The sequence below is a fragment of the Manis javanica genome, chromosome 2 (assembly GCF_040802235.1).
Source record: "Manis javanica isolate MJ-LG chromosome 2, MJ_LKY, whole genome shotgun sequence".
Classification (NCBI taxonomy): Eukaryota; Metazoa; Chordata; class Mammalia; order Pholidota; family Manidae; genus Manis; species Manis javanica.
In genome coordinates, this window is record NC_133157.1 from 188,396,742 (window position 1) to 188,415,862 (window position 19,121).

Here is a 19,121-nt window from a genome sequence, read left to right on the forward strand (position 1 = left end):
GTTCTTCCTCAAAAAATGTAGTCTTGTACTCTCCACTCACTCTATTCATTTGAAGGATAGTTTCTGGGTTCACATTAAGTACTGTTTTTATATTCTGAAATCCTAAAAACCTTTATGGATTTATTCTTGCCCAAAATATAAGCTTTTTTTCCCTTCTTTATTTGAAACATGGATAAAAGACACACCATATAATATAGGCCAAAGGAACTGGTGAAATTCATTTTAGTAAGTTTAGCAAGAGGTCAAGGTATTTGAATGAATAACTGAAAATATTAAAATCACATAGGCATGATGATACAAAGAACCATATGTACCTGCTGCTTTATTCATATAAATTTTATATATTTAAAAATAATTGTAAATTGATATCAAATAATTATAGTTAAAGCTTTATTTCCTTCCAGATTCTTTATTTGGAACACCTGAAAATTTGTGGATAATGAAAGTGTTATAAGACTAGCAGTTCTTCAAGGGAGATGTCAAAATACCATGTTATATAGTATTTAAGCCTGAAATTGTGGTTAAAAACAAGTCACCTTACTATAATACTCTACACTAACATAAAAATGTTGCTAATTTGTAAGTAAATTAATTACAATTTAGAAAATACATCCTAATTTAAAAGGCTATAACTAAGTTATTAGCTTTACAAGGCTTAAGATTAGCAATGTGCTAGGCCTTTTGAGTCTTAGAATAAGGAATTATAAAATGCAAACACACCAAAGTAAGAAAGGGTGATAATGTTGATAGAAGAAAAATTCTGACAGAGTAAAGGGAGAACAATGCTAAAATTACTTGAAGTCTATTTCACAGACTCTAATTCAGTTAATATTAACACAGATTAAGAAAAAAAACCTAAGAAGGTATTCTCTTTCTCAGCTCTCAGAAATGTTGCTTTGCCTGACAAAAGATTCCAAGTTGAATGTATAGTAGGCTCAAGATGAAGCTAACCTACTAGCACCCTCAGTTGCAGAGGTTATGAAATAGAAACATTTTTAGAAGCTGTATCAAATTGGGAATAAGCTGTTAATCCTCATATGTAAAAACTTTCTACTTGAGAAAGCATCAAGCCCCAACATCTGTTCCTACAGCCACCAGTAAATCTTTGTAAAGTTTCAGGGTAGTTTTTGCTTAATTACTAGGGAAGTCAATCTAACTCTTATTCTTTGTAATGTCAGAACTCTAGGCCATGAATCAAAAGGAGAAGTAAACAGTTATATTTCTCGACAGTTTGGGGTAAGAAACGGTTGGGACTTTAATAGAAACATGGTAAGAAAAAAGTTAAATGGGAAAAACATGATCATGCCCAAGGTAAGTGCTCCTTTCTTTTTATTGACTATGTTTCCTATGCTGTACTTTTTACCCCTATGACTTATTTTATAATTGGAAGTTTGTCCCTCTCTATCCCCTTCACCTATCTTGCATATCCCCCCATCAACCTTTCCTGGTGGCAACCACCAGGTTGTTCACCCCGTTGTTCTCCATGCTTGTGATTCTATTTGTCTTGTTTGTTTATTTTTTAGATTCCACATGTAAGTGAAATCATATGGTATTTGTTTTACTCTTTCTGATTTGTTGCACTTATTTTATTCACTAGGTCCATCCACATTGTTGCAAATGGTAAGATTTCATACCTTTTTTTCTTTTACAGTTGAGTAATATTCCATTGTATGTATGTATGTACCACATCTTCTTACTCATTCATCTACCAATGAACACTTAGGTTGCTTCCATTTCTTGGCTATTGTAAATAATGCTGCAATAAATATAGGGGTGCATATAACTTTCTGAATTAGTGGGTTTGGTTTTTTTAGGTAAATTTTTAGAAGTGAAATTACTGGGTCATGTGGTACTTTAATTTTTAATATCTTGAGGAACCTCCATATTGTTTTCCATAGTGGCTGTACCAATTTATATTCCCACCAACAGGGCACAAGCATTCCCTTTTCTCCACATCCTCACCAACACTTCTTATTTCTTGTCTTATCAATATTAACCATTCTGACTGGTGTTAGGTGATATAACATTGTGGTTTTGATTTTCATTTCCCTGATGATTACTTATGTGGAACATCTTTTCATGTGTCTGTTGGCCATCTTTATATCTCTTTGGAAAAATGTCTACTTAGGTCTACTGCCTATTTTTAAATTGGATTATTCTTTTGGTGTTGAGTTCTTTATATATAATTTTGCACATTAGCCCATTATTGGATATATCATTTGCAAACATATTTTCCCATTCAGTAGACTGCCTTTTCCATTTCTTGATGTTTCCCTCTGCTGTGGAGAAGCTTTTTAGTTTGATGTAGTCCCACTTGTTTACTTTTGCTTTTGTTTCACTTGCTTGGAAAGTTTCACTTTCTGGGAAAATATCCAGAAAAAAACTACTAATGCTGATGTTCAGGAGTTCACTGCTTGTATTTTCCTTCAGGAGTTTCATGGTTTCAGACCTTATACTTAGGTCTTAAATCTATTTTGAATTTATTTTTACATACAGTTTCATCTCTCTCATGTGCTCTCTAGTTTTCCCAATACTATCTGTGGAAGAGACTGCCTTTTCCCCATTGTATATTCTTGCCCCCTTTGTTATATATTAATTGACCATATAAGGGTTTATTTCTGGACTTTTAATTTTATTCCACTTACCTATGTGCCTATTTATATGCCAGTGCCATACTGTTTTGATTACTATAGCTTTGTAGTATAGTCCAAAAGCAGAGCATATGATGCCAACCTTGCTCTTCTTTCTCAAGACTGTTTTGGGTATTTGGGGTCTTTTGTGGTAACATACAAATTTTAGGATCATTAGCTCTGGTTCTGTGAAAAATGCCATTGGTATTTTGATAGGGATTTCACTAAATCTGTAGATTGCTCTGGGTAGTAGGTAAGTGCTCTCATACACTGCACATTGCTGTATAAATTGCTACAATTCTTTTTTTTTTTTTTTCTGTAGGAGAGCAAGGTACAGGCTTTTATTTAGAGATAAAGTAAAAGGACAGAGCTCCCAGCTCAGCCAGGAGGGGACAAGACAGTCCCAAATTGCTAAAATTCTTTTTGAAATTAATCTGTCAAAAGGCTTCTAGAGTCATTAAATTGTGACCTTTGGTACAATAATTTCACTCTAGAAATCTATGCTAAAGAAACAGTCTTCAAAATAAAAAAGGGCTAGATATATATTAATATGTCCCTTGCAACATGACCCAGACTAGGGAGAAACTGGAAATTATCCACTGATACGTTTAGGCACACTACTATATAGCTGCTGGATGGAAATTTTATACAGGTATTAAAATAATGGTTATAAAAAAGTATTCTATTAAATATTAAATAGAAAGGGCAGGAGATAAATTAGTTATGATTCAAATGCATACACAATTATTTTTAAGGTTTGCACAGAAAAAGAATGAATGAAACAAAATACTATTATTAATTACACTAAGAATAAAAGGTTAATGGGTGATTTTCTTAGTTTTTGGGGTTTTTTTCTAAATATTTAATGAAACTTGTATAATGAATAAATACAATTGTGAAGACAAGTAAAAAAACTTGATTTGGAAGTAATTAAGAATAAGGAGGGCATCATCAAATTATTTCTAGAATTATTCTGATTAAATAAATATCTCAGGTCACAGACTAATAAAATTCAGTTTAAAGTAGATTTAAAAAATCATATATATTTGTTTAACGTAGGCAAAGGTCTTGTTATAAAATCAATTGGACCTAAAGAATGTTTTGTTCTCTGTAGCAGAGGAGCAGTAATTTAGCTGTTTTAAAAATTTAGATATTTAAAAGGAATACAAAATATTTAATTTAGATATTAAAAAAAGAACACTAAAATAGCCTTCCAGTCTCCTATATATACAATTAAATTACTTGGCAGTTTCCATGATATACAGGCAAACCTCATTTTATTACACTTTGCTTTAATGTCCTTCACAAATACTGTTTTTTTTTTTTTTAACAGACTGAAGGTTTGTGGCAACCTTGTGTAGAGCAAGTCTATTGGCACCATTTTTCCAACAACACTTACTCACTTCCTGTCTCTATCAAATTTTGGTAATTCTCCCAATATTTCAAACTTTTTCATTCTTATTATATTTATTACAGTGATCTCTGATCAGTGATTATGACTCACTGAAAGCTCAGATGATGGTTAACATTTTTTAATAATAAGTGTTTTTGATTCAAGTAGGTACATTTAAGACATAATGCTACTGCATGCACACTTAACAGACTACAGTACAATGTAAATATAAATTTTTATATGCATTGGGAAACCAAAAATTTCTTTTGACTCACTTTGTTGCAGTATTTGCTTTATTGCACCAGTCTGGAATCAAACTTGCAATATCTCTGAGGGATGCCTGTGACTTCATAATGATTTTCATATTTATTAAATTTACAAGAATACCATTTGTCTTTTCTCTGTTTTATACATGAAAGCAGATTTAAAATTCCAGATCATAAAAAGTTTGAAAATAAAGAAAATAATGTATAAAAATGAGATTTTATCCAATAAGTCTTTCCCATTATATAATCTCCAGGTAAATACATCTTTTACATTTTCTTATGTCAACCAATACCTGCAGCATAAGACCCAACAAAAGGACAAAGACTTACTCTCTTGGCAAAGATTTGAGGAGAAGGAAGATAAAAATGCACAGAATATTAGAAATAGAAATGAATTATTATGAGTATGGAAACCAATAATATACTATCAATCAGAATAATTCCCATAAAATAATATGAATAATTAAAACTAAGCATTTAGTGCTGCTTACAATAAATAAGAAAAATTAACATTGTAATTTATCACTAGACATTATAATGAGGGCTTTTATAAATTATCTAACAGTGTACTTATTATTCATCACAGGATTTACTACATTAAGACCACATTACAGCATTTTGCACATGTCTATTCCCTCCATAAAATGGTAAGTTCCTTGAGAGAAGAATGTTTCTTCATTGCTTACTCCCACCCTTTTTGGCACAAGGTCCCTACCAGGAGCTTCATACATGCTAAATGAATTAACTCATTATAGGCAGGGTGGCTGTGCATACTGAACTGCCTCGGACAGTCCCAGATCTGTCTGTGGTGACAGAACAATTAACAGTGTACCCTTTCACTTTCAAAGTGTCCTGATTTGGATAATAAAATACCTGGAAACACTAATTGCAGACAAGTTAAAATTCTTTCTAAAGTTGCCAGTAAAATTTCCAAAATGCAAGGAATGACTGGACGAAGGCATTGAGCACCATCAAATGGAGTACTAGCCGTGAAAAGGGCAGGCGAGGAGCAGAAACAGCTACCTCACCACTTCTGCTGTTTGCTAGTCTCAAGGAAAAGCAAGTCCTCCATTTAGTGATTCTTCCAAAGGCTAGGGTTCCATTTAGACCAGCACTGAGAGGGCTGCCATTTCAACATGGGATGCAAGGAATTCAGAAGGCTTATACTAGAACATTACATCTTACAGTTCCATATAGACCAAAGCAAAACTGTGATGGATCTGTGCATCCAAAAGCACCTTTTGAGACAGCATCCATTTATTTTTTAATGGTAAAATTGGAATAGTTTTGTATTAATCCTTCTCTTTTCACATAAGAAAGATTTTATAAGATCAACCTTCGGGAAAAACAATACAACATTAATAAGTTTTCCCTGACCTCTGAAATTAAGCATTTTATTGATGCATAAATACACTTAATTAAAACATACATTTTGTTACAGGCCCTTTAAGGAGGTAAAGGGTTAAAAGAGGTCCTAAGGATGGAGCTGTAAAGCCACAAAATTGGTGTGCTTATAAGAAGATGAAGAGTCACCAGAGACCTCTTTCTCTCTGAGGGCACAGAAGAAAGTCCATGTGAGGACACAGCAAGAAGACAGCCATCTGCAAGCCAGAAAGAGATGCCTCACCAGAAACCAACCCAGCCAGTAACCAGCCTCCAGAACTATGAGAAAATAAAACCTGTTATTTAAGCCACTCAATCTATGGTATTTTGTTAAGGAAGCCCCAAGGGATTACTATAATCCTCAATATTTTTAGAAGCTTAACGGGGGTCCTGAGACCAAAACTTTTGAAAATCAGTGAATTAGCCAAAACCCTGTGGTTGTGTAAATTAACAAGTTTGTACACAATCTTCTTACTTTAGTTAGAACTTGGGAAAGTAATTATAATTCTCATTAGCTATTTAAAATAGGAAGAAAATTAAGATCATTTTAAAAATAACCAATTTTTATTTGATGTATATAATTATGTACCATTGGAAAAGATATGAAAATAGTGAGACAATTGTGAAGGATTAACACAGGCTACTAAGGCGCTTGCTTTTCACTTTCAGAAAACCAGGCTTGTTGGTGAGTCAGGCTATGCAAACTCACTGCTAGAGTATTTTGTTAAGTCTACTAACTTTCTGAATATAAAACCAGACATAAAACAAAGGAGGAAAATTGCAGTCCTTCATGTGAGGAAAAATAATCAAATTACAAGATGACATAAAGAAATCAATCAGTAGATTGATAAATGCATAAAGTATACTTTTCTTAACTACACAAAACTTATCAATAATATAGGGAAACAATAAAATAACAGTAAGAAACTCTATTTCAGTAATTGGAAAAATAAAAGATTTGCTTTCCTAGTAATTTTAATTGATATAGCAAAAATGGTAACAAAGCTGTGGAAGTCACATTAAAAAATAAAAATTTAATAGTCTAGGCCTTTAAGTAATTAAGTTATAAAAGCTTTGATGACTTGAAAAAAATGCATTTACCTCAATGAGCTTCTGGGTTACATGGACACTAATATGTTGTTGGGTTGCTTTTTAATAGCAGATAAATTGTGTATTCAAGTACAACAGTTTAATGTATAGTAGCTCTCTAAAAATCAAGCAAAATGCTTAATTTCTAAGGTTCTAATACTGGAAATAGCATTCAAAATCATATTTTAATAAATTTCATCTCATCTAGTTTTGTGTGAAAAGAAAAGACTCATTCAACTTGAACTAACTTTTCTCTTGATTCAATGTTTGTATGAAAAAATAATTATGCTGTCTGTTAGGAAAAGTATAATCAATCCATGGCATGGTAGTATCAGTTTTATCTTATAAGAATTTCTCCATGTTCCAGTTATTTCATTCCTTATTACATGCTGCAAAAAGCAGTAATCGTTTTTATAGCCAAATATCACTTCGTAAGATACCAGGTGGCTTTCAATATTTACCATATAAGTCATGCATGAAATTTAAACATTACAAAAAATGACTTACCAGTTGACACTCCTGAAATATGCACATTTTCAGAACGTTCTGCAAGAGCACCATTTCCTAAAATTAAACATAATGAATAAACTAATTTCCAAGATAAAATTTATAAAAAAGCTTTCACATTCTCCCTTTAAAGGACAACTACATAGAGCTACTTGCGATATTCAGAAACTGAATTAAAGTCTCATAATAATCTTCAAAACAATCACAGGAAGCCCAACATTATGGTAGTAAGGATAAAGAAACATTTTGGAAATCACAACAATGGAGAATAATATATAAAGATCAAATATATAGATCTGATTAATACCATAGGGAATTTTCTATCAAAAGAGAACTCAACACTATTTCTGGAAAAGAGAGAATCACATTATTTTAAAAACAGCATTCCTCTATGAGCATGCTCAACCAGTCCACAACATGCTGCTGCTAGAGTCACACATGGTGGTGCTTTTTAAAAAAGAGTGTCCTTCATTATCTTCTAATAAATCTTTCAACCTTGTCTAACCAACAACTCTAATAGTTTTAAGGGTAGGGACAACATCATATCCTATTTTGGTCACCCTTGATTTTCTAGACCTCTTACCACAAAGTTGGCCCATGGAAGCATTCTAGTAATTCACTGAAATGAGTTACTGAGTGTTACCTAAAAAAATACAAGTATTGTTTTAAAAAGACTCCCATTTAAAGTACTGAGGATATTTACTTCTTCAAATTAATGTGAATATTGCCCCTTCAGGCATTACTTTTATTTAGTTTAATTACAAATTATTTCTATCTACTTCTGTTCTTTCTTTTCTTTTACATATGTTCATCATTACTTCTAAAATTTTCTCTCTTTCTATTCTTGGTTGAACTGGCATCACAAGAGCTCAGGAACCCAGCTGACAGAGAAAGAATTCATGGAGTGGGCAGGGGAGAAAGCAAGGTGGGAGAAGCATAGAGACCAAAGCCGACCTCTCTTAGACAGTTTAAGAGCACAGACAACTGCTTGATTCTTCTCTGATTGCCTGACTGTTGTACAGCATTCCCCCAATGCCCTAAGCTCTCGGGGAGCAGAATCCGCACTTACTTGGCTCACCACTGTATGCACAGTTCCTAGAACAGAGCAGTGCTCAGAGAGCTGGTGAACGAGTAAACGAGGGAAGGAAGTCACAATGATTAAATGAAATCAAGTCAATGAAGCACTTGATACTTGATATGGTACCTGGCACATAACAGTGAACAGGTATTCACTTTTGTAACTATTGAAACATAATACAATTATTATTAGGATTAAAGAATAAAATAACAGTGATAAAACAGACTTCTTAGTTCAACTACAACTACAGACTTCAAAATGAAAGTGTTTCCATTGAGAATGATACAATGGAAATAGTGATATAGATGTGTAAGTCCTATTTATTTAGTACACAAAAAAATCTGATTACTGTTATTTAAGTACTCAACATTAATACCACAGAAGCCATGATTTATTTTTCCCAGCAATATTAAAAGCTACAGTCATAGAATTGAAAGTACTAGAAAGCCCTCACCTCTTTATTGCACACAACTTATAAAAATTGGTAGCATAAAAAACTGATTCAATAAAACAACTAACAAGATTTGCCAAAGCTCAGTATATGTAAATTGCCTAAACCTTTGCTACTCACTAATAAATCAGGAGCACTGGCATCTTTGGGATTACCAGAAATGCAGAGTCTCAGGCCCTATCCCAGATTACTGAATCAGAATCTACATTTTAATAAGATCACCCCTCCCAGTGATTTGTATACACATTACCATTTAAGAAGCACCAGTTTAAACCTTCTACTTCTATATTAGATACAACTACAAATTATAGCTGTGCAGTTTGTGACCCTAAGAATTTGAGTATCTTTAAGTGTAGCATATTAAATTATCCTCAGGAGAGTTTTAATATTAGATAAGATTTTACACATTACATTTACCCCCCAATTTAGTAAACAGTAAATACAGGCAGATGCAAAAGAGTATCATAATGTAGTATTTAAAACTGTGGATTGTGGTCTAGACCACCAGGATTCTAATTCCAGCTCTATGACTCACTGCAATTTAGGACAAGTTACTTAACCTCTTTGTGTCTCAATTTCATCTCTAAAAGGAAGATAATAACTATCTTACAGGACTTAGTGGAGTCCTTTACAATAAAAAATAATAGAATTTAATCTAAATCTCCATTAGCATGCCCATGAATAAATATAGCCTTATAATAAAATATTCAATAAACGGAATTAAGTAATTTTATATGTACTGACTTGGAAAGATGTGCACATTTAGCTAAATGTATTTCAGAATGACATTAGAATATCATCTAATTTTAACTTAAAAGTGATGTATGCACAGTTAACATGCATACATTTACATAAGCATCTGACATATACATATATACATTTACATATATACATTATACATAGAGAGATATAAATAGAAGAATCTAAGGATATACACAAATATTGGAAGAAAACCTCTGGAACTGGAATTAGAGAGGAAGGCCAGTTTTACTACATCATTGACCAAATTTGTTACAGTAGGTACAGATTTCTTTGAAAACTTACTACCAAGAAAAAAAAGGAATAGGTGAAGAGAATGTAGCTCATTTCCCATCATTCTGAATAAGGAGATGTCTGATAAATACTGAGAAAGATTATAAAATATTTTAATTTCATGAAAGTATCACTGATCTTTAAAATTGATAAGCAATATTTTAAAACATAAAGCATGATACTGCTAATTCCTCATACATTAAATAAAAAATAATCCAATTTCAAAGTTAAAAAATCAATGATAATTTCTGTTAATATCAAATAACTATGACCTTTTTTGGTTACATTAGATATTTCTTATTCTAAGTGTCATTTGAAGTAAGTGGGCTACTTAACTTAGGTGTCCTGCCATTCTAAAAAGTATTTTTACAAAGCTGCCACTTATATAACACAACTATTTGCACGTCCTAAGCTGACAGCCCCTGCTCCAAACTGCTTTGCTGATACAAATCTAAGTATATTCTCTCTAATGCCCCTCACTTAATTCCCAGAACTCCATGCATATGGGGATGTATACACACCATCTCCTTACTGTAACTACAGTGTCCAAATACACCCATATTAGATGTTCTTGCAGAAGTCACCCTTTAGCATATACTGGACAAATATACAGTCTGATCAAACATTATTTCTTTAACTATACATTAGTCACTCAGTAGTTAATTAACTAGAACTCCTAAAAACTTTACTTTTTCAAGTAAGAATAGATTCATTAACACCTAAATCAGGAAATGATTTTTTTAACTTAATATTTTTTAAGTCCACCTAACTAAATACCAAGGGTGATCAATCATCCCCATTTATTATTATTATTGCCAAGTTGAAACTTGGTTTTGTAATTTTTTAATGCAATACGAGAAAGAATCTTCCAAAGGAGTTGCTGTTTAGGAAAAGAGGCCACAGGGTGGTGTGTTTGAGCTCTGCAACCAGAACCTGGAACCAAACCCCAGCTCTAGTATTTATTTAGTCATGAACCTTAATTAAACTACTTCTAAGATTTGATTTAAACACCTGAATAATTAGGATGTCATCATTAAGAAAATGTCTAAAATTAGGGTCTCTGTGTCCCTGATGCTTTGTACCTTTCTATTTCTGTTCTTTCTTTTTAAGAACTAAGGTTCTCCAAGAATAGCTAAAAAATACAGGTAATATTTGATAGGATGTGCCATCCAAATCCTTAGTGCCTTACAAGGCTTCCCTTACTTCATCTTTAGAACAACAACTCATTTAACAGGTGAGACCAATGCTTCTAACAATTTAGTCATTTTTTTATAAACAGAAATAGGATGGAATGAGAATTCAAATCTATAGTCATTATGAAGTTTGTGTTCCTTATTTTAAAAGAATTCAGACATGAATATGTTTTTTGCTTATAAAAGAAACAGTACTTAGCTTTTTGGAGTTAAAACCCACCTGGCACAGCTATTCCCATCTGTATGGGGGAAAATCATTAGTTTCAAAGTTAACGAGCAGCAGTTACAAGTAACTTATATGCTCAGCATCCTTATTTTCAATGTGCAGTGAGAACAGTTATCAAACATAAATATGTACATACATATATACACCGCAAAAGCAAACATCATTCCTATTCTATTATAATTAAGGAAAAGGTCCAAAATCACAACAGGGTTTACCAAACTTTCCAGTCTGGTTCTTCACTACTTCAAAAGCTTCATCTCTTGTGATCCACTTCTACATTCAATTTCTTCTCTCCAGAAATAGTAGAATTCTTTTAGGAAAGTGTCAGCTCTCTCTTGCCTTTGGACTTTAATATTTCTTTAGGGAGGCACCTCCTGATTCCACCTAGGTTAGGTCATTCTGTTATAGGCTCCTACACTATCCAATACTGTCACTTTTTGAAAAGTTATCATATTTGTGTTATCTGTGTAATGTCTGTATTTCCCACCAGATCTTAATCTGATGGGAATGTGAGTGTGATATGGTGATGAGACAGCTGGGTTGGTTTGTTTTGTTTTGACAACTAGCACAGAATATAACACATACTAGGAGAAACATAGTCCACATCTGCTGGTATGAATGACTGGTAGGTCAAGTCATACATAAGATGCATAGTCCCTGCCCCAAAGAGTTAACAATCTATTAGAAATTAAAAAATATATATGAAACAGAAACAAAAAATACAAAAACAAAACTAGCAAGCTTCTTACTCAAGTGTCCCATAGAAGCTTTTCCACTAAAAAAAGGGACTGGAAGACAGCAGTACCCACTATAGTTACTGATATGAACCAGTGCAAATAGACAAGAAAAACAATTGTAGACATTAAGAATTGGAAAAGAAGAGGTAAAATAAATAAGTTAAAAGAATCTGTAGATTACATGATTGTTTATCTATTAGAAAACCCAAGACAATCAATAGAAAAACAATTATAAACAATATGAAAATTTAGTAAAGTAGCAGGACATAAAATAAGCATACAGAAGCTTTTGTAAATACAAACAATAGCAAGTCAGAAGATACGTCAGAAAACTTCATTATTAGTAGCAACATGAAAAGATTTTTAAAAACTCAGACACAGAACTCCTTCTGTTGGTCTTGATGGAGTAATTGGCAATGGGCCAGCAATTCTGTTATGAACAATTTAAAAAGTTGGTAAAAATATGTGAAAAAAATTCAGACACTGGACAGCTGGCAGTATAAGAATGTGATCTCTGAGAAAAGGGAAACAAGTTAAGATGAATGTATTACTGTACTGACTTTCTGCCTGGAGATTTTCTAGACCCTGGCCCATTGAGAGAGAAACTAAGTTCCTGATAAACTGAGGAAACAGAGATTGGAGTTCAGAGATGCTGAGGCAGCTGAAATATTCAGAGTGCCAGGGAGGGAGGAACCTTATTTAAAAAAAAACTCTAAAAATCTGTATCAGGGCTCTAAACTTAGGCTGAATGCTAAGTGAGACTTCACAAGGATAGGCAAAGAACAACTACTGGAAGCTGGAAGCTTAATAACTTTCATCCCACAGGATTTGGAAGATCCTGATATTCTGATGAGCAAGGAGAGAAAGAAATCCAAAGTGAATTTACTACTGCCATTCTGTTAATTATTTTCTAGCCATTTTTATAATTCCTTTGTTCCTTCTTTTCTTGCTCTCTTCCTTTGTCTTAGTTGACTATTTTCTGTAGTAGTATAATTAATTTTTTTCTTGTTATCTTTTGTGTATCTACTACAGGTTTTATCTTTGTGGTTTTGACAAAACGTAAGTCTATTTTAAGCTAGTAACAACTTAACTTCAGATGCACAATAAATGCATACCCTCATCTTTATTCTCCCCCCGATTTTATATTTTTCATGACACAGTTTTACCCTTTAACCTTGTGTATCCATAACAAATTATTGTAGTTATATATCTTTAATACTTCTTTTAACCTTCACACTAGAGTTGTAAGTAATTTACCCACCACAGTTACAACAATTAGAGTGTTCTGAATTTATCTATACATTTACTTTTACCAGTGAGATTCATACTTTAGGTTTTCTATTACTAATTAGCGCCCTTTTCAACTTTACAAAATCCCTTTAACACTTCTTACAATGCCAGTGTAGTGGGGATAAATTCTAAACTATTCTTGGTTAGCAGGGTTTTTTTTCTTTTGGCACTCTGAATACTTACGGATTTTCAAATCTATTCCCTTCATCTACAATGCTTATCTTTATGCTAGTACCACACACTCTTGATTACTGTAGCTTGATAGTTGTGAAATTGAGAAGTATGAGTACTTCGATTTTCCTGTATTTTGAGATTGTTTTGGTTATTCTGAATCACTTGAATTTCCACACAAATTTTAGGATAGCTTGTTAATATCTGCAAAGACAGTTAAGATTTTGATAGGGATAGTGTTGAACCTGTAGATCAACTTGCAGAGTATTAAAAATACTAATTCTTAATCTTAATTCTTCAGATACATAAATAATATTGGATGCCTTTCTACTTACTGAAGATTTCCTTAATTTCTTTCCATAAATACAGTTTCAGAGTATAAGTTATGTACTTCATTTAATTTACGTCTAAGTATTTTATTCTTTTTCATGCTATTGTTAATGGAATTGCTTTCTTAACTTGATTTTCAGTTGTTCATTGTTAATGTACAGGAATATGTTTTTTCTTCTATCCTGCAAATTTGCTGAACTTGTTTGTTAGCTCTAATGGGCTTTTTGCGAATTTTTCAGAATTTTTTTTTATATGAGCATGTAACATCTATTAAAACAGAGATGGTTTTACTTCTTCCCTTCCAATTAAGATGCCCCTTTTCTTGTCTAATTTCCCTGCATAGAACCCCCAATGCAATACTTAATAAGAGGAGCAAGAATAGATATCCTTATCTTGTTCCTGATCACAGAGAGAAAGCTTTCAGTCTTTTGCTTTTAAATATGATGTTAGCTTGGGTTTTTTATAGATGGTCTTTATCAGACTGATGAAATTCCCTTCTATTCCTACCTCGTTGAGTGTTTTTATTAAAATGTTCTCATACATGAGATTCAATAATGAGAAGACTAAAGCGTGGCTGCAACTTTCCTTTTCTTCCCGACATCATTAATAACATCATGGTGTTAATGCAGCGGCTAAAGCAAATAGAAATGTTGCATTTTGTAATAACAACAAAGATAAATGTTTTTTAAATATTAGACTGCAGGAAAATAACTTATTAGAGGTAGAATTATAAGGAATTTAGAAATCAGTAAAATTCTAAATTTTAAAGTATACTTATGATATTTAAAAGGAATTACTAAATTGTTTAAATCAGCCTATACCATTTATAATTTCAGTTTTTCTTGACATTAACCACGTTTTCTTCTTTTTGAATCAGATATCCACATTTGTTTTCTTTTTCCTACCTTTATTATTTACAAAAGATGAGACAGTAAGTAAGTGTTTTTACTTCTGGTAATATTTGTGACTACAGAACATGGCATTATGAACGGTAAGTATTCGATTGACAGGAAAGGCTGTTCTTAAGATTACCGGGGGCTCCGTCATGGGAGCCAAGGACACCCAGTCTAGAGTCACTCTGAATCCTGCAGTCATTCATTACTCTCCCTCTCCTTCCCCTTCAGATCTTTCCTCTTCTAGTTCCTTTGTCTCCCCTTGACATCTTTCTCCTCCATAAAAAAAAAACCCTCTGTCTTGCCGGTGTATCACCCATTTCTGCTTTCCTATCTTCCTCTCTTGGTCTTCCCTTTCTCAAACTTTTTGAAGGAAGAACCTACACTCACTAATGGAAATTCCTTACCTATCACTTGCTCCTCAATCTGCCTCAGTCTACCTTTTACCCCTAGTACATTTCCAAAACGCATGTAGCAAGATTACCAATGACCTATCAAACACCTTTTCCTCAAAAACACCAACTCTGAATCCAGTTTTCTGATAGTTTGAGAAAATCCTATGAGTAAGTGTCATTATGAATTCATGGTTTTAAATTCATCTACATACTCAGTGCTGAAGTATAATCTTTTTAATAAAGCCTCATTCAACTGTGTCTCTAATTTCCTCAAAAATGACTTTAGTCCTTCATTATTCTCTTTCAGGCTCCAAACAACTTCCTAGAACAATACTCTTAGTAAATGATCTCCCTTGCCAACCATTCAGAGATCTTTTGGCGTATTATCCTCTCCCTTTCCAGAAACCCTTTCTTTTCAGCATATATGTTTAAAGGTTCCAATCTTCCATGTTGATACCTCTTAAATTTCTACACCTAATCAGATCTTTCTCCTGAGGTGCAAATATTTACTTGACATGTCCCCACCCCCAACATTCATTGTACATTTGCCTTGTGCCAGTCATCGTGGTTGGTGCCTTTCATGCATTGTTACTAATTCTTATAGTAGCCCTGTAAAATAATACTATCTTCATTGTACATGCAGAGAAACGAGACTCAAAAGGGTTAAGAGACTTGCTCAAGGCCACACAAGTAGTAAGTGGCATTGCTAGAACTTAGCAGATTTGTCTAGCTCAAAGCCCAGATTCTTGAAATACCAAGAGCAAACTAATGAGTGTGTACTATGTAAGAGATGATGGCCTAAGCAGTTTACAAGTTTCAGTACATTTAATCTTCAAAATCACCTTATGAAAGATCTGCTATTATCATATTCATCCTAAGCTGTATTTTAAACTTCCTAATGGATAGGAATCTGCATTACCTTAATGTCAACTAGGTATCTCAAACTCATTATGTCTAAGACTGAAAACCTTTTATCTACCCTTACTCTGTAATTTCTCTTGTACTCTTTACCTTGGTGAATGATACCAACATTCTTCAGTTGTCCACGCAGAAACCTGGAAGTCATTCTAGATTTCTTCTTTACCATCCCTTTCTTCCCCTCATGCACTATATATTAGGCCCTCTTGATACTTTTCAGACCTGCTGCTATTCCCTTCCTTCATGTCATCGATTATTTGTTTCCAGTGTTACTGTATTGATATGTTTCCCAAGGACAGAAGTGTAGAATAGTGCCTGGCCTATATTAGATACATGGTAAATATCTACTGAATGTGTGCATAAGTGCATTTGCTTTCAAGCTTCTTTCTTTTGGTCTTACAGTTCTCTGATCCACTCTTCACAAGGCACTAGAGATCTTTTTAAATGCATACTGATATTCACCTTCAACTTATTAAACTGTAACTGGTTCAACTCCTTATATGCATGAAGAGCCTCTAAAAGGCTCCCCATAATCTGGCTCATCTCCATTTTTTTTACTCTTGACTCTTACTGCTCCTTGTCTGCTTTTACTTTTTACATATATACTGGTTTCAGCACTGATAACGTATATACAGTTTCTGAAGTTGTGATATCTCTGAGCACGATGTTCTCTCTGCCTGAACAGTCTAATGCACAGCCACCAGTTAGCCACCTAACTCCTTCAGCTTAGCTCAGGAACAAGATCTCCATCCATCTCAGGCAAGTTAGGAGTTTTCCTTGATGTTCCCACAGTACATCATACTGGTACTGGATTATGAGCCTATTATGATGACGGTCTTTATCATTCTACTTTGGGTTATTAATTTAAGTGCCCATCTTCCATACCAAATTTTGAGTGTTCTAAGAGCAAAGGAAGTCTTTCCTTCCTTCTCTTGTCTCTTTTCTTTCTTTTTCAATCTTTCTTCCTGCCTTCTTATTTCCTGGCAACTATCTCCCAGTTTCTGGTACAGACTGAGAGCTCAATGAAGGTTTGTTGATTTATAGGATCAAAAGTATCAGAGTTTAAAATTAAGCATGAGATACTCTCTGTATAATTAACATTTTGGCTTCATGTTATAGTTTGCTCAGATATAAGAGAAAAGAAGGAAAAGGATAGAGAAATATGAAAAGGAAGACAGGCATTCTTTTACTAGTGAATGAAGTTTTAGAAAGCCACAAGAGGACAGAGAAATTTCAGATCCAATTGTTCACTTGGATTATAAGCTTTAGCGAGCTATTTCTTATCATTGTTCTTCAAAATGTAAAATATTTCTCAAATGACTGTTAGAAGTTCTTGAGCAAATTTATTGTAAGGACTCTATTCTGTATTAGCTTTAGCAACTTGCTTGGGGGGAGAAAAGGACACCAAGTCAAAGGCATGATGCTTCCATCATTTTTGACCTTCTTGGGTTCTTAATAGCTTATAGAAGAAAAACAGCCCAGCAGTACAATAAATATATTTGAAGAATTTTTTTCCTTGGGGCAAATGATAAGTTTTCACTTATCTCTATTGAAGCTCATCTTCTAACTGATCTATAATTTCATAGACTTTTAAAATAGTATCTTGCAGTTTAATCTTGTCAACTTGGCATTTTCCTATATAAGTATCATATATGAAGTTGAGGGTATCCTTTTCATATAACTGTACAAAATTACCCAATGAAAATATATCTATCCCTGCTATTTAGGTATAATTTCCTCAAGTGAATAGAGATAAAATATTTATTTACTCAGTATGTATTTATTGCTATACTATGTACCTTCAGATTTTAATTTATATATCAGATTTTAATTTAATCATCATAATTAATATTTCATGTAGGTATTGTCTCCAATTTACAATGCAGAAACTGAATTTTAGAAATAGTAAATAACCTGCTCAGGGTGACATGGCTAAGAAATAGTATCCAAACCAAGGTCTGTCTTATCACAAAGTTCCTGCATTTAATTCCATCACTATACTTTCCAAAACATAAATGAGTCATTTTTTGGAGAGTAATTTCATCAAGTACATACAAAACATTTTCCTAATACATATTCTTTAGTTTTAAAACAATCCCAGGAATAACTGATATTCCCATTTTATGTTGGGACTCAGCAATTAAATTGACAGGACTAACTCTTATAGGTATTGAGGAGTAGAATTAAGAATGGAATACCAGGCTCTTCTGCTGCTAAGACCAGAGATGTACATCCATCCTTGATAGATGCCTCTCTGGTAATAATGTCTACATATAGTGGATTAGGAGAAAATCAAGGGTATGCTTAGACTGACAAAGATTCTAAGAGATGACAGAATTTTAGAAAGATGGGTCAGTAATTATTAAAAGCAAGCCAGAAGGCAATACTAAAATCTACTATAGATAGTATAGTATGACAGGATGACACAGTGGAACTCTCTAAGTCTTACATCAAAGAGTCTTAAGTTTGGCTCATGCCTTTGCTACTTACTTTCTTTTTCTTGTGAAGTAATTAAAGCATATGCCACATATAATTTTACTTCTACATATCTCAATATGCATCTCTAAAAATACAGACTTCTTACCTAACTATAATGTTATTAACAAAATTAATAATAATTCTTGAAAATATTAATATAGTCCAGGCCATATCAGATTTTCTTCATAGTTTCATAAATGTGTTTTTACAGTTGGCTTATTTGAAGCAAGATCCAAACAAAGTCTCGATGTTTCATTTGGTTGGTGTGTTTACGTCTCTCTTAACCAACAGTGATACTCCCTTATTTTCCACAGCACTGACTGGTTACAGACATCAGATCGGTTGTCCTGTAAGAGGCCCATATTCTATGGTGTCATTTCCTTTTGGGGTCACTTAACTATGTTCATCTAGCTCAAGCGTCAGCAAACTTCTTCTGTAAAATGGCCAGATAATAATACTTTAGGCTTTGTGGGCCATTACAGTCTCTGCAACTACTCAGCTCTGACACTGTAGCATGAAATTAGCCAAAGACAATACTTAGACCAAAGTGGCTGTGTTTTAATAAAACACTATGAAAAACACAAAACAAAGCAAAAAACAGGCAGCAGGCTGGATTTGGCTCAAAGGCCATAGTTCCCAACCCTTGTTGCAGAAGCTTGAT

General features: G+C 33.3%; 1 protein-coding gene across 2 annotated transcripts in view; it reads right to left on the minus strand.

The window, feature by feature from the left end:
• Nucleotides 1-19,121, minus strand: part of LRP12 (LDL receptor related protein 12) — a 79,453-nt gene that overhangs the window by 36,492 nt on the left and 23,840 nt on the right. The window contains exon 2 of one of the 2 annotated variants that reach the window (XM_036995734.2): nt 7,269-7,325. The exons of the other annotated variant lie outside the window; for it this stretch is intronic. Within the exon in view, the coding sequence (XP_036851629.2) occupies nt 7,269-7,325 (57 nt within the window). The remainder of the gene's footprint in view (nt 1-7,268; nt 7,326-19,121) is intronic. 2 annotated transcript variants of the gene reach the window in all.